This window comes from Haliotis rufescens, unplaced genomic scaffold, assembly GCF_023055435.1.
Source record: "Haliotis rufescens isolate VD_foot unplaced genomic scaffold, xgHalRufe1.0.p SCAF_12, whole genome shotgun sequence".
NCBI classification, from domain to species: domain Eukaryota; kingdom Metazoa; phylum Mollusca; class Gastropoda; order Lepetellida; family Haliotidae; genus Haliotis; species Haliotis rufescens.
The window spans coordinates 2,213,006-2,230,000 of record NW_025963802.1 but is presented as its reverse complement, the minus strand read 5'-3'; the positions used below and the strand labels follow the sequence as shown (position 1 = coordinate 2,230,000).

Sequence of the window (16,995 nt, the reverse complement as noted above, 5' to 3'; positions counted from 1 at the left end):
CTTAAGGTGGATACTGAAACCGTCTTCTGTTCTAGAGGATGAGTGAGTGAGTGAGTGAATATGGTTTTATGCCGCTTTTAGCAATCTTCCAGTAATATCATGGCTGGATACCAGAAGTGGGCTTCACACATTTTAACCATGTGGGGAATCAAACCCGGGTCCTCAACATGATGAGCGAACACTTTAACCACTAGGCTACCCCACTGCCCTCCAGAGGATGAACCACAGCTGTAAAGCCCCCGTTACACTATCAAAATCTTTGATTAAAAAAAATCTTGGTCAAAGTTTCGCTGTTTACACTCATCAAAGATTTTTGACAGTCGTCAAAGTTTTGGTGGGAATTATCTTGCCAAGATGGATGCTACTGTCGAAGAATTGTTTGCTGTTGTCATATGCATTTTGTATATTGCCATGTTGAGACGGTGGCGTCGGGGGAGGCAAAGACATATTTGGTCCCGAGAATGGCTGATTGTTGTTGAACCACATCAATTAATTCTTCCAACATCTCATTAGTCCAAAATAGTTGGCTCATTTTGACTTGACGCTATGCACTTCCACTTGAAAAGGGGTAAATGTTCCTTTCAGTCTGATTGGCTTAATTAAATTAACGTCATCAAACTTTGATCAAAGTTTGACGAGAAATAGGATCGGTTTCTATCCCATCAAAGTCCGTCAAAAACTTTGTCAAAGTTTTTGACTGCATGTTACTCTATCAAAAACTTGGTCAAAGTTTTCTTTGACCAAGTTTTTTATCAAAGTTTTTGATAGTGTAAAGCCCCCTGTTACACTATCAAAAACTTTGATCAAAACTTGGTCAAAGAAAACTTTGACCAAGTTTTCTTGGTCCAAGTTTGACTGTTTACACTCCCACTTTGGTTGGAATTATCAAGGTGGATGCTACTGACGAGGAATTGTTTACTGTTGTCATATGCATTTTGTGTATTGCCATGTTGAGAGACGGCATTGGGGTTGGCAAAGGCATATTTGGTCCTGAGAATGGCTGATCGTTGTTGAAACAAATCAATTAATTCTTCCAACATCTCGTCAGTCCAAAATAGTTGACTCATTTTGACTTGACTCTATGCACTTCCACTTGAAAAGGGGTAAATGTTCCTTGCAGTCTGATTGGCTAAACTAAATCTTTGACCAGTTTTTTTTATCAAAGTTTTTGATAGAGTAACAAGGGCTTTACACTGTCAAAAACTTGGTCAAAATGACTTTGACCAAATTTTTTATCAAAGTTTTTGATAATGGGCTTAACGGGTGGCTTAAGACAGGAGAGTCGTGATATATCATGGAGTAACAATCTACATCTAGATACTATATTACTGTCCACCATGGCTGCAAGGACAGTTTTTTTAGTTCCAAATTTGAAACAGTTCAGCAAGGTATCAGTGCATCAGGACATGTCTCCTAGAATGTTTTGCACCAATGACGTCGAAATCATATGAAACATGAGATTTGCAGTCGCAACACCAACAATCTATTTTTCTTCTCATGATTGAAATCTAGTGGATTCTCATCCGACATGACTGACAAGAAACCAAGGGACATAACTCTTGCATTACCAGTGATAATGCTTTTTAGTCAATTTCCTGCTATCTGATGCATGAAATATGACAGGTTCTAATCCGGGCTCTCTAGCAACACAAATTGATCCAACTTGGGGGGCTCTGACAATAAAGCTTGATTTGATTTAAAGTTCTATGTGACAACAAATCACCACCTGAGAACCCCTGTACCACGATAACCGATTCACCTAAGTTTTCTTGTGTGTCAATTTGCAGCAGGCATCATTCATGATCAAGTGTATGGTTAAAGCTCAAATGGTTAAGTGATGTGATGACAGTTCACAGTTGCTGATGATCAAGACAGGGATAATGATGACTTACTGACAATCAATAACCAGCATTGGAGGCCATTACTGACTCAAAAGTTCCAGAAGTAGTCAGAAATAGTTACTACTTTTGATGAGTTTTTCTTAGTTTTATAAAGTGGTACAAAGTGGTACAAAGTGGTACAAAGTGGTACAAAGTCACTTCTGATTCCAGGAGCGGCAGGTACAAACACAGAGCGTGTGATTTTATAAAACAATTTTAAGAACCCAAACTTATCAGTTTCAAGTAACAGGGGTGACAATGGATATTTTGATGGTGTTGACAGTGGTGATGGTGACAACCATGACAATTGTGCCAACCAAACTTTGTCAGTGTTTTGTGGGGACCAGGACATGGAAAAAATTACTGGTCCTGTTGGATCTCTACTGGATCTAATGGCCAAAAAGGGTTTCACTGGTATTATCATTCATATCAGCGCAATGTCTTCCCGTAAGAGGCAACTATGCTTGTCGTAGGAGGCAACTAACGGGATCAGGAGGTCAGGCTCACTGACTTGGTTGATGCATTTCATCGTGTCCCAGTTGCGTAGATTGATGCTCATGATGTCAATCACTGGACTGTCTGGTCCAGACTCGATTATTTACAGACCGCAGTCATATAGTAGGAATATTGCTGAGTGAGGCGTTAAACAACAAACAAACAATGTATACCAAGTGGCAGAAAGAAAAGACAAGTTAATGTTGGGGTTTCAGAGGTTTATCTGTTTGCAACAAGTCAACTTTTCACCTCCTCCCAGAGAGTGTGCAATACATCCATTATTCTTTAAAGCAAATGAGCTTGAATAATTTGGAGTTTAGAGTCGATCTATCGCTCAATTCAAAAGTGGTACAAACTTAACATAATTTGTTAGTCCCCAAAATAACACTAGACCACTATTTATTTAATTTTACTGGTCCTTTACTCAAAATACTTGACTCAGACCAGTGGACCAGTGTTAGTGTCGAACACTGTACCAATCATGACCATTGCCATAGTGACAATTATGGCAATGGTCAGACTCATAGCAACAATCATGACCATGGCCATAGTGACAATTATGGCAATGGTCAGACTCATAGTGACAATCATGACAATGGCCATAGTGACAATTATGGCAAAGGTCAGACTCATAGTGACAACCATGACAATGGCCATAGTGACAATGGCCATAGTGACAATTATGGCAATGGTCAGACTCATAGTGACAACCATGACAATGGCAATGGTGATGACAATTATGACAATGGTCAGACTCTTAGTGACAACCATGACAATGGCAATGGTGACAAATTATGACAATGGTGATGACAATTATGACAATGGTCAGACTCATAGCGACAGTCATGACAATGGTGATAGTGACAATTATGACAATGGTGATGACAATTATGACAATGGTCAGATTCTTGGTGACAACCATGACAATGGCAATGGTGATGACAATTATGACAATGGTCAGACTCTTAATGACAACCATGACAATGGCAATGGTGACAAATTATGACAATGGTGATGACAATTATGACAATGGTCAGATTCTTAGTGACAAAGGTTACAATGGTGATGGTGACAAGAATGACAATGGTGACAGTGACCCTTCTGACAATGGTAACAATAATAGAAAACAGAGCCCAACCAGCCGGCCTCATCAGGGAGTGTAGAGGTGAGCAGGAGAGGTAGTCACGGCAGACAGAGCTCCGTCTACACCAACATCAAGCACCAGCAGAGACGCCACCCACTCCATCTCATGTCGGGAACAATGCATCGGCCACAGAAACATGGGATCTATCAACACTGAACAGAGCCAATGTGTGGGCCTGCACATTGCTTGTACTACTGTTTGGGGATCTGTAGTAAAAGTCTTAACTTTTTACTGGCTATCTGCCCACATTATAAGTCCTGGAGGACCTCGTTTGCAATTAACTTTAGTGTTGCATGCTAGGAAAACTGTGTACAGCCATCTTGGGAGATGATACAGAACACAACAGCAAACAGCACTCCTACTTGTGGCAAGGGAATTCTTCACGACCATTAAATAAATACTACTTCTCAATAATGCGTAGGCGAAAACAATTATCTCCCTTGGTTCATTTTCCACATGTGTTACACACTGTCAAGTCATGGGCCCTGAGGGAGGATGAAGATGATGGACAACGAAGCCGGACACAAGTCTGTGCGAGGCATGACTGCACTGCTCGGTCTCTGTGAGCGAGAAATGGAGTCTACGCAATATTTAGCAGTATCTAGTTCCATACCAAAAAATTTCAAAGTAGGGCCTTTCACAAGTTTCAAGTTTCACAAATATAATTGTATGGCCATGTGCAACAGCAAATACCCTCTGTTAACATGTTTCCAATGCTATTACAAATGAGCTTGGCTTTTTAAGGTGAAAAAACTTAGCTGTAGGTAAGACAGGGTTGTTCTTGTCCTTTATCACAGACATGATAAGCTCAGTATTATGTCCCACTACTGGCGTCTGGAGGCTGGGAATCCAATTGCAAAACTCAAACTCTTGGCACAGTGGAGACTAAGCATAACACCACTGCCGCCAAACCAAACTTTTCTCTTTTTGGTTAACAAACGCGATTATTCTGAAATCAGAACAGACTGGCCAAATGCAAGCCTTTTGGAGCGCTTTACATAATGTTTGGTATTATTATATAGATATGCTACTACAACTACGACAGTGAGGTGCATGACAATATATCTTTATACATTAAAGTGGCCATACAGCTAGCTCTCTGTTGGACTTCGATGACAGCATGTGAAGTCCAACCAATACAACCAATGAAAACAAAGGATAACTATGCACATGGAAATAGTTTTTCACATTTTAGGGTAGTTTCTCATTGACAGTTTACCATTCTATGACATATGTTTATCTAGATGTGTAGACTTGTCAAAAATGAAACAGATTAAACACATATGCAATATTTTGAATGGACTGTGTAAGATGTGACCAATCGTCACATGGCGCTGGCCTGTGGCAGAGGTAATATGCCGACCACATTGAACTCTGGGGAGGAGAGTTGTTGATTCACATGGTGCATTACACGTGGTTAGTTTGAAGTTCTAAGCAATTTCACGTGTTATTTACCAATCACATCAAACTGAGATGGTGTTAAATCAAACAATGAAGTTTCTCGTTACAGTGACATGATTTAAGCGAGAACTAGTACTTTCCAGATCAACATACATTATGTTTTTCAGAACCAAAAAGCATACTGACAGATAATGTAACTGGAACATTAAAGTTTCACAAATAAATGGACTGTGACTTAGAAATAATTCATAACCGTTATTTGTCACTTTGGATTATCACGCTGTTTAGGATAATTCTTAATGAACTCTCTTGGGAACCAAATAGGGATACGCCGCAATGTTACTGAGCTAGCAGTACATCAAGGAACGTTGTATCGAGGCTGTTATTACATGTACAATAATAATGTTGGTACTTATACTGGGCTAGCGTCCATACACTCAGTGCATGCTCAAAGCCCATTCATTGCATTATCATTCTCGGTTCCGGTGAGTCCTTGGGAACAAGGACCACTAGCGGTAAAATCTGGACAGATGTCTAGCAAGTCCACTTCCACGAAGACTCCTTTCTGTAATAGCTGCTTCACTGCTGCTGACGGCTTTGTTCTTTAGATAATTGTTTGGAGTCTTCAGTATGATGGTTCATGGAGCGGACAAATAAAACCATGAATAGGATATCTGAACAACACTGAGAAGCCATTGGTCAGATGTTACTGACTTCCAATTCTCGTCAACCGCGGAGAGGCTTCAGCTCACTGGACCCTCGGTCAATGGAACAGGAAACTTAGTCTTCACAAAAGCTGTAGACGATGGCGTTCCAAGATCATACGGCTGTGGCTTGTGAGCGGCACCTGGGCAGTCGTGAAAACCCTTTTTTTTTGTAGTTTAACTCACTCAGCAATAGTCCAGCTATATGATGTCAGACAGAAAATAATCCAAACCAGACGATCCAATGATTGACATCATAAGCATTGATCTACACAATTGGGATACGATGATATGCATTGACCAAGTCAGCAAGTGAGACCACCTGATCCATTAAGTCGCCTCTTACGACCAGCATGGGTTGCTGAAGACCTATTCTTACTCGGAATTGTCACGGAACCTAATAATGCATGGTTAAGGTTGAAATCTTCAAGAATATGCTCCGGTTTCCGTTTGGTCGATTGTTGAGATCTGGACACGACAAAATCCCTCTTGTCAAGGGTAAGTCACTAGTATTCCTCTGGCTACTAATTACTCATCCGAATTTTAAACCAAGAATCGGAAGATAGTGTATGAGTGAGTGAGTGAGTTGGGTTTAATGCTGCCCTTAACAGTATTCCAGTTATATCACAGCGTGTCAGCTTAATGTGGGAGGAAAGCCCGAAGTGATGCAGGTCTAAGACGTTGTAACCACTTCGGTGAAACCCACGAGCACGGGTTTGGTGCTGACAAACCTAGAAACATAATCGGGGCGAACCGGGATTCGAACCCACAATCATAGGTTTTTGGCGTGCCTCAGGGACGCAACTCTGCACAGCGAATCGCGGAGCCTTAGACGACTGGGCCACCCGTGCCCCCAGATAGTGTATGAGTCAATCTCTGCGTAGGAAATGGTTGGTTAATGTCCTCTTTATTTAAAGCTCCGACCATTGCCATCAAATAGTGTATTAGCCCGTGGTTATGTGTATAACACATCTTTGGACCCAATTGCTTTGAGAGGCATTTAGAAGTTTGAGTACAAAGTAACGATAAGATTTATGGATGAACAACTTCTAATTAAAATCAGGAGTGACATTTTGGTGTAGGTTCTGACACTGTTATCAAGCAAGTGATGTACAGAGTATTGTTGACAAGTATATGTATGGGTAGGAGGCAATGTCTATACAGTAAAGTAGGTATCAGATGTAGTTAAAAAGCTCTGTTATGTAAACAAAAGGGTAGGAAACATGTTGACCGGGCGAAGTCAGTAGTATAAACACAAGGATTATGACTGATTGGGGTCTTTGATGAGTTAGACCAGTGAAGATCCAGGGTAGAATAGGTCTTCAGCAACCCATGCTTGTCGTAAAAGGCGACTACGGGAACGGGTGGCCATGGTCGCTGACTTGGTTGATGCATGTCATCGTATCTCAATTGGATGGATCGATGCTCATAATGTCAATCTTTGGACTTCTGGTCTAGATTCAATTACTTACAGACTGCCGTCATATAGCTGGAATATTGCTGAGTGCGGTGTTAAACAACAAACAAACTTTGATGAGTTGATGGTATGCGGGGTGTGTAATAGCCTTGGTCAGGGTTGATTGACGGTCGGAGTCTTTTGATGTTTTGATCTTTGGACCTGTCTGGTAGAGATGGAACAGCATCCAAGTTCTTCCTTTCCACACCCGTTAGGATAATGCATGTGTAGTCATTGAAGGTCGGAAGGAGAAGTGATGTAATTCCTGCTCTGAATCAATTGATATACGAACAAAATATCCAGTGAAGTATGTGCATGATTGTCCATATCTTCAGATAAACGGACACATGATGCTCTTTAGCTTGTCCGAGATACGAGAAATCAATATCTAATTCAAGTGAATTGGATTCTAACATCCGCTGAGGAATGGCATAAACCGGTTGGCCGGTTATTGGGGTAGTTTATCTTTAAACTTTAATATCAATAAATTGTCATTCATTGTAAGTAAAGTCTCTCGTACAGTTGTGGAATGCTCAGGACTTCTCTCCAGAGCTAAATATCTCAGAATATCCCAATTCATCTGGTAAACTTTAACTGGTTCCTCAGGGGGTAAGGTGACAGGAATCAGCTTGTGAACCGTTACCAAATTCCAAACAGGCATCAAAATATCCGGAACAGATCTAGCTATTCGGACACGTTGCCACTTGTCAGACAGATCAATGTCCTGGGTCATTCACCCGCATCTGTGCCTAGACAAGCTGTGGACCCCACCGTACACGACAGGTTTCCTGTGCATGTTGCTCCGTACCCACGTCAGGCATTATGAGCTTCTCAACCGGGAGGGTAAGCGGAACTGATCTGAGTAAACTTGTCCGTGGCCTTTCAGACAGATACAAGGTCCTTAACAAGCAGCCCTCACAGAGTAGCCAGTCCCTTTGTTTTGTAAGCCTTAACTCGCCTGGCGACCATTTCATCAGGCCTTTGTTTCAGTAAGCTTAGCTTGCATGATGATTGCTTGCTCAACTCTGTCATCCAGTTTATCAATATACTGCGTTATTTCTGATTGTGAACTTCGCAAACATTGAAGAGGACAATTTTGAAAATTCATTCAGTGCTGGCTGTTTTTCTTCCAAAACTTTCTTAATTTTGGTTTTGCTGATTTGCTGTGATAGATGAATCAAAAGAGACTGGACTATTGATCATTTCCGCTTGTCCATTTTAGGTTATTTCAATGCGTAAATAATTCTTTGAATTCTGACTCTGTAGAATCAACACAGAGATCACAACGATTGGAAATTGAACACTTCTTTGTACGACAATATCGACACAAGTGCAGATCTGACCTAATCAAAAAATTTTGCACTTGGTGCATTTAGTTGGAGCTTGACTAGCCATGCTGTAAACAGCCATCTAAACGAGGAAAATAACTTCATTATTTGCAGAATAATATATGTAAGTAGTAAGGTTTGGACGAGTGCAAATTTACTTCCCATGTACCCGACACCCTAATACCCGACCCTATCCTATTGAGTTTTACTGTTATTGTCATTACATAATGTATCACATGACTAACCACGGGTCCGGGTAGTCGTGTGGGTACCCAGGTCCTACTCAAAACCTACCGGAACCCGAGTACCTGAGTTACCTGTCCTAGCCCTAGTCAGTAGTAAATGATATCAAGATATAATAGAGAACCTTGTCATATAAATCACCAAAAATCTACTTTATGATTTTGAAAATTTCCCTATCTCCAAGTAACTATAAACATGTGCTGCTTGTAGTCCACAAGGACAAAATAATGATGCTGGAGAGATTGCAACACATGTGCTGAGGGCAGTGTTTCCCACATTAGGGGAGATAACTCAAGGAAAGACACAACACGTACCACCAAAGAAATTTTAGTTTTTTTAGAAATTTAGTAGGGCAGTCATATTCTGTGTGTGTGTGTGGGTGTGTGTGTGTGTGTGGCTGCTTGTACTAGTCCGGACTGATGCCGATCTATAGTGCTAGCACACTGAGATACCATGCCGCGGTTTAACTTGAATACCCCACTCAGACACAGTATACTGACTCCGAGCCGACCAGCCCCTTAATGCTGAGTGCCAGGCAGGGTAACAAGCAGTACCATCGTCTTTTTAACATCTTTTGGTATGACGCGGCCGGGAATAGCACATACTTACTGAATATCAAATTCACACTGACACATGCTGAGATGGCAGTAATCTGCAAAACTGACATTTTCAACATTGCTGACATGTTTAAAATTACATCACAATTCTGTGAGAAAATCATAGACCAAATCGTTGGGACTATGTACACAGAACTTCAGCATCATAACCCACAGGCATCAGAAAGTTTGAAAATGTAGTAAAAACTAGTAAATAATGAGATGGTCAAAAGTCATTGTTGGGTGAAAATCCAAAATACAGCTGTGGCAGCCATATTTAAAATCAGACCAGAATTCTGCAAGCATGTACTGTTTAGGAAACAAAGGCTTTGATCAACCATGTCAAGTTTCAGCTTCATAGGCCTTCGATTTCAGAGAGAAGTAAAACTAAATGAAGGCTTAAGATGGAATTTAATCAGGTGAGCTACAAATAATCCATCTATGGATCACATCTGCAAATCTGCAACAAAATGGTTATTTCCTTTCAAGTACAAGTTTTCAAAAGGTGGATAATGCATCTGAGTTCACACAGTGAATTTGTTGCAACAACTTTCCACAAAGTTAGTCCTGAAACATTTCATCACATTCCCAGAACAAACAGAGTTCAACAGAGCGACGTCATGTTCAACTCATTCCAAAGTCTTAATCACAGCTCCATTATCAACTTTAACAAAGCAGCAAAAAGATTAAGCAAAGCAGAATTCTAAAAATGTAATAAGACTTTCTGTTTTTGAGGGATCAGTGATCCATGAGACAGACGTGAAACATCTCCAACCTGATGAAATAATCCATGAATCAACATGGCCGCCACTGTATGCATCGAGTGATGTCCACAAAGCTGGGATCCCCATTATATCACCATCAATAGTCAGCAGAGGCAGACCCACAAGCTGTTAGATGCATGTCTCATGAAATAAAAATGCTTATGTTGAGTGGAAACAGCAATTGAATTGATGGACGTAACAGCACAGAGGATAGCAAACATGGATTTTGTTGTTGAACATCTGACATTTGAAACATCTCCGTGATCACAAGATTGAGGTCCACAAGGGGTCAGGTAGTTTAGTTCATCAGCAGGGAAATATTGATGATGGAAATATGATGCTCAAGATCCTTCTTTCTTAATACAGCCGTCAAACGCATTTATGAACCTTCAAATGACAAAATCAGAGACTTTTCTTTTCATAAGCGCTCAACTCAAGGACTTATCTGATCATAAACACTCAACATCATCAAATTGATGAGGACCTTATCGAGCTAAAAATACATAAGACAGGATGAGGGATAGAGTGCATCCACCATACTGAGGCAGGTGGACTGTGAGGGATGGAGTGCATCCACCATACTGAGGCAGGTGGAACGTGAGGGATGGAGTGCATCCACCATACTGAGGCAGGTGGAACGTGACGGATGGAGTGCATCCACCATACTGAGGCAGGTGGAACATGAGGGATGGAGTGCATCCACCATACTGAGGCAGGTGGAACATGAGGGATGGAGTGCATCCACCACACTGAGGCAGGTGGAACATGAGGGATGAAGTGCATCCTCCATACTAAAGGGGGAACGTGAGGGATGGAGTGCATCCAACATACTGAGGCAGGTGGAACATGAGGGATGGAGTGCATCCACCATACTGAGGAAGGTGTAACGTGGTGAGGGATGGAGTGCATCCACCATACTGAGGCAGGTGGAATGTGAGGGATGGAGTGCATCCACCATACTAAATGGGGAACGTGAGGGATGGAGTGCATCCACCATACTGAGGCAGGTGGAACGTGAGGGATGGAGTGCATCCACCATACTGAGGCAGGTGGAAGGTGAGGGATGGAGTGCATCCACCATACTAAAGGGGGAACGTGAAGGATGGAGTGCATCCATCACACTGAGGCAGGTGGAATGTGAGGGATGGAGTGCATCCTCCATACTCAGGCAGGTGGAATGTGATGGATGGAGTGCATCCATCACACTGAGGCAGGTGGAATGTGGGGGATGGAGTGCATCCTCCATACTCAGGCAGGTGGAATGTGATGGATGGAGTGCATCCATCATACTGAGGCAGGTGGAACGTGAGGGATGGTGTGCATCCACCATACTGAGGCAGGTGGAACGTGAGGGATGGAGTGCATCCACCATACTGAGGCAGGTGGAACGTGAGTGATGGTGTGCATCCACCATACTGAGGCAGGTGGAATGTGAGGGATGGAGTTCATCCACCATACTGAAGCAGGTTGAACGTGAGGGATGGAGTGCATCCACCATACTGAGGCAGGTGGAATGTGAGGGATGGAGTGCATCCTCCATACTGAGGCAGGTGGAATGTGAGGGATGGAGTGCATCCATCACACTGAGGCAGGTGGAATGTGAGGGATAGAGTGCATCCTCCATACTGAGGCAGGTGGAACGTGAGGGATGGAGTGCATCCTCCATACTGAGGCAGGTGGAACGTGGGGGATGGAGTGCATCCACCATACTGAGGCAGGTGGAACGTGAGGGATGGAGTGCATCCTCCATACTCAGGCAGGTGGAATGTGATGGATAGAGTGCATCCACCATACTAAAGGGGGAACGTGAGGGATGGAGTTCATTCACCATACTGAGGCAGGTGGTGGAACATGAGGGATGGCGTGCATTCTCCATACTGAGGCAGGTGGAACGTGAGGGATGGAGTGCATCCACAATACTGAGGCAGGTGGAAGGTGAGGGATGGCGTCCATCCTCCATACTCAGGCAGGTGGAATGTGATGGATAGAGTGCATCCACCATACTGAGGCAGGTGGAATGTGAGGGATGGCGTGCATTCTCCATACTGAGGCAGGTGGAACGTGAGGGATGGAGTGCATCCTCCATACTGAGGCAGGTGGAACGTGAGGGATGGAGTGCATCCAACATACTGAGGCAGGTGGAACGTGAGGGATGGCGTCCATCCTCCATACTTAGGCAGGTGGAATATGATGGATAGAGTGCATCCACCATACTGAGGCAGGTGGAACGTGAGGGATGGAGTGCATCCTCCATACTGAGGCAGGTGGAACGTGAGGGATGGAGTGCATCCTCCATACTGAGGCAGGTGTAACGTGAGGGATGGAGTGCATCCTCCATACTGAGGCAGGTGTAACGTGAGGGATGGAGTGCATCCAACATACTGAGGCAGTTGGAATGTGAGGGATGGAGTGCATCCTCCATACTGAGGCAGGTGGAACGTGAGGGATGGAGTGCATCCTCCATACTGAGGCAGGTGGAACGTGAGGGATGGAGTGCATCCTCCATACTCAGGCAGGTGGAATGTGATGGATAGAGTGCATCCACCATACTAAAGGGGGAACGTGAGGGATGGAGTTCATTCACCATACTGAGGCAGGTGGAACATGAGGGATGGCGTGCATTCTCCATACTGAGGCAGGTGTAATGGGATGGAGTGCATCCACAATACTGAGGCAGGTGGAAGGTGAGGGATGGCGTCCATCCTCCATACTCAGGCAGGTGGAATGTGATGGATAGAGTGCATCCACCATACTGAGGCAGGTGGAACGTGAGGGATGGAGTGCATCCTCCATACTGAGGCAGTTGGAATGTGAGGGATGGAGTGCATCCTCCATACTGAGGCAGGTGGAATGTGAGGGATGGAGTGCATCCATCACACTGAGGCAGGTGGAATGTGAGGGATGGAGTGCATCCATCATACTGAGGCAGGTGGAATGTGAGGGATAGAGTGCATCCTCCATACTCAGGCAGGTGGAATGTGAGGGATGGTGTGCATCCACCATACTGAGGCAGGTGGAACGTGAGGGATGAAGTGCATCCACCATACTGAGGCAGGTGGAACGTGAGGGATGAAGTGCATCCACCATACTGAGGCAGGTGGAATGTGAGGGATGAAGTACATCCATCATACTGAGGCAGGTGGAATGTGAGGGATGGTGTGCATCCTCAATACTGAGGCAGGTGGAACGTGAGGGAAAGAGTGCATCCTCCATACTGAGGCAGGTTGAACGTGAGGGATGGAGTGCATCCACCATACTGAGGCAGGTGGAACGTGGGGGATGGAGTGCATCCTCCATACTGAGGCAGGTGGAACGTGAGGGATGGAGTGCATCCACCATACTGAGGCAGGTGGAATGTGAGGGATGGAGTGCATCCATCACACTGAGGCAGGTGGAATGTGAGGGATGGAGTGCATCCATCATACTGAGGCAGGTGGAATGTGAGGGATAGAGTGCATCCTCCATACTCAGGCAGGTGGAATGTGAGGGATGGTGTGCATCCTCCATACTCAGGCAGGTGGAATGTGAGGGATGGTGTGCATCCTCCATACTGAGGCAGGTGGAACGTGAGGGATGGCGTCCATCCTCCATACTCAGGCAGGTGGAATGTGATGGATAGAGTGCATCCACCATACTGAGGCAGGTGGAACATGAGGGATGGAGTGCATCCACCATACTCAGGCAGGTGGAATGTGAGGGATGGAGTGCATCCACCATACTGAGGCAGGTGGAACGTGAGGGATGGAGTGCATCCACCATACTGAGGCAGGTGGAACGTGAGGGATGGAGTGCATCCACCATACTGAGGCAGGTGGAACGTGGGGGATGGAGTGCATCCTCCATACTGAGGCAGGTGGAATGTGAGGGATGGAGTGCATCCACCATACTGAGGCAGGTGGAACGTGAGGGATGGAGTGCATCCACAATACTGAGGCAGGTGGAAGGTGAGGGATGGCGTCCATCCTCCATACTCAGGCAGGTGGAATGTGATGGATAGAGTGCATCCACCATACTGAGGCAGGTGGAACGTGAGGGATGGAGTGCATCCTCCATACTGAGGCAGTTGGAATGTGAGGGATGGAGTGCATCCATCACACTGAGGCAGGTGGAATGTGAGGGATGGAGTGCATCCATCATACTGAGGCAGGTGGAATGTGAGGGATAGAGTGCATCCTCCATACTCAGGCAGGTGGAATGTGAGGGATGGAGTGCATCCACCATACTGAGGCAGGTGGAATGTGAGGGATGGAGTGCATCCAACATACTGAGGCAGGTGGAACGTGAGGGATGGAGTGCATCCAACATACTGAGGCAGGTGGAACGTGGGGGATGGAGTGCATCCTCCATACTGAGGCAGGTGGAACGTGAGGGATGGAGTGCATCCAACATACTGAGGCAGGTGGAACGTGGGGGATGGAATGCATCCACCATACTGAGGCAGGTGGAACATGAGGGATAGAGTGCATCCACCATACTGAGGCAGGTGGAATGTGAGGGATGGAGTGCATCCACCATACTGAGGCAGGTGGAACGTGAGGGATGGAGTGCATCCAACATACTGAGGCAGGTGGAACGTGGGGGATGGAATGCATCCACCATACTGAGGCAGGTGGAACATGAGGGATAGAGTGCATCCACCATACTGAGGCAGGTTGAACGTGAGGGATGGAGTGCATCCATCACACTGAGGCAGGTGGAACGTGAGGGATGGAGTGCATCCACCATACTGAGGCAGGTGGAACGTGAGGGATGGAGTGCATCCAACATACTGAGGCAGGTGGAATGTGATGGATAGAGTGCATCCACCATACTGAGGCAGGTGGAAGGTGAGGGATGGCGTGCATCCTCCATACTCAGGCAGGTGGAACATGAGGGATAGAGTGCATCCTCCATACTCAGGCAGGTGGAATGTGATGGATAGAGTGCATCCATCATACTGAGGCAGGTGGACTGTGAGGGATGGAGTGCATCCACCATACTAAAGGGGGAATGTGAGGGATGGAGTTCATCCACCATACTAAGGCAGGTGGAACATGAGGGATGGAGTGCATCCACCATACTGAGGCAGGTGGAAGGTGAGGGATGGCGTGCATTCTCCATACTGAGGCAGGTGGAATGTGAGGGATGGAGTGCATCCCCCATACTGAGGCAGGTGGAACGTGAGGGATGGAGTGCATCCACCATACTGAGGCAGGTGGAACGTGAGGGATGGAGTGCATCCAACATACTGAGGCAGGTGGAACGTGAGGGATGGAGTGCATCCAACATACTGAGTTAGGTGGAACGTGACGGATGGAGTGCATCCAACATACTGAGGCAGGTGGAACGTGAGGGATGGAGTGCATCCTCCACAGTCATTGGCGAAAACAATGAAACATGGCACATGCGACATAGCGTCCCGACAAGTTTGTCATCAGTTGTCATCTGGAGCATACATCCATATAATTACATGCACTTGTTTTAAAAATAGGACATAAAGTATTAACTCGAACATCAAACCTTCAATGAATTTTTGCAGAGGCTTCCGATGAATCATTTGCAGCCCCATACAAATGAATGAGTGAGTGAGTTGGGTTTAACGCCACTTTTGACGGTCATAACACGGCAGGTGAGATCCATGTGGGAGCTTAGCCCAAAGTGATGGAAGTCTTAGACACGTACATGAACACAAACAAAAGGCTACAAGAACTTCCTGTATTCTGACAATGCTTCAAATATTCAGCCTAAAGAGATCCCTGCATAAGTGTCTTGTCCTACAGTGCGTGACACTGGGCTTTGTATTATACTGTTAGGAGTTTTTATTTTCATCCATGCCACCCCTTAAAAGGATGACCAAGTTTTATTAACCTACACGAAATCATTCATAAACTATGTGATAAACAAATATATATTAAGGGTATGAGTTTTTGAGGGTGCCAAAATAATTCCGACGGGCTACAAGGAAGAAAGATTTATCAATGATGGCCAATTTTGAATTGATCTGCAGAACACGTTTACCCATAAATGGAACTATGGCACACGCTCACGAATCAAAAGATCTTCTGCACATTCTCCCCCTAATGAAACATTTGAAATAAGACACCCCTCAGATGTCTCAACGGGTTTCAGAATCAAAATGTGTCAGAAGACAAAAACCAGCAACACGAAACAGCAGCAGAACACCAAGAAAGATATATCTGTTGTGAACTGTTGCTGTCAAACAGATTCTTCATTTCAATCACAGTCAACAAGCTGACCACAACAGCACAACCTGCACAGTCTGTAACCTAATATCGTTGTTCGCTAAGACTGGCTGGTGTAAGTTTCAAGAGATATCAATATTTGGCAGTCTCTCTTGCATTGCCATCTTGTTGACTAATCCAATTTCTGCTTTCACTGGCACGTTCCTATATGAAGATAAGAAAAGTCAGAAACATGGGACTTGGATATTGTCTACGTGCTACAACTTTCGTCTTACCAGATGCCACCAAATATAAACGCTGCCGTGGCGATGGGGATGAGTGCGGGGTAGTGTCGTTCCCAGTCGTCGGCGCTGATCTTCTTGATGTAGGACAGGTAGACAACCAGGAACATGGCAATGCAGATGTTGATCCCCATCAACACGGAGCCGATGTTGAACCATAATCTGTAACACAACATCACATTTAGTACTGAAGCACACATTACTACAAAGAACACAGCTAGTCCAACAGGATTCTGTTGTACCTAAACTTGTTAATTTGAAAATTTCACTGGAGTGAGTGAGTGAGTGAGTGGGTGGGTGAGTGGGTGGGTGGGTGAGTGAGTGAGTGAGTGAGTGAGTGAGTGAGTGAGTGAGTGAGTGAGTGAGTGAGTGAGTGAGTGAGTGAGTGAGTGAGTGAGTGGGTGGGTGGGTGGGTGGGTGGGTGGGTGGGTGGGTGGGTGGGTGGGTGAGTGAGTGAGTGAGTGAGTGAGTGAGTGAGTGAGTGAGTGAGAGTGAGTGAGTGAGTGAGTGAGTGGTTTAAC

The 16,995-nt window shown here is 44.9% G+C and overlaps 1 protein-coding gene across 1 annotated transcript in view; it reads right to left on the bottom strand.

Moving 5' to 3' along the window:
* LOC124129264 (transmembrane protein 128-like) overlaps positions 1 to 16,995 on the bottom strand; it is a 92,267-nt gene that overhangs the window by 31,817 nt on the left and 43,455 nt on the right. The window contains exon 3 of the mRNA XM_048393249.1: positions 16,469 to 16,636. Coding sequence (XP_048249206.1) covers positions 16,469 to 16,636 — 168 coding nt within the window. The remainder of the gene's footprint in view (positions 1 to 16,468; positions 16,637 to 16,995) is intronic.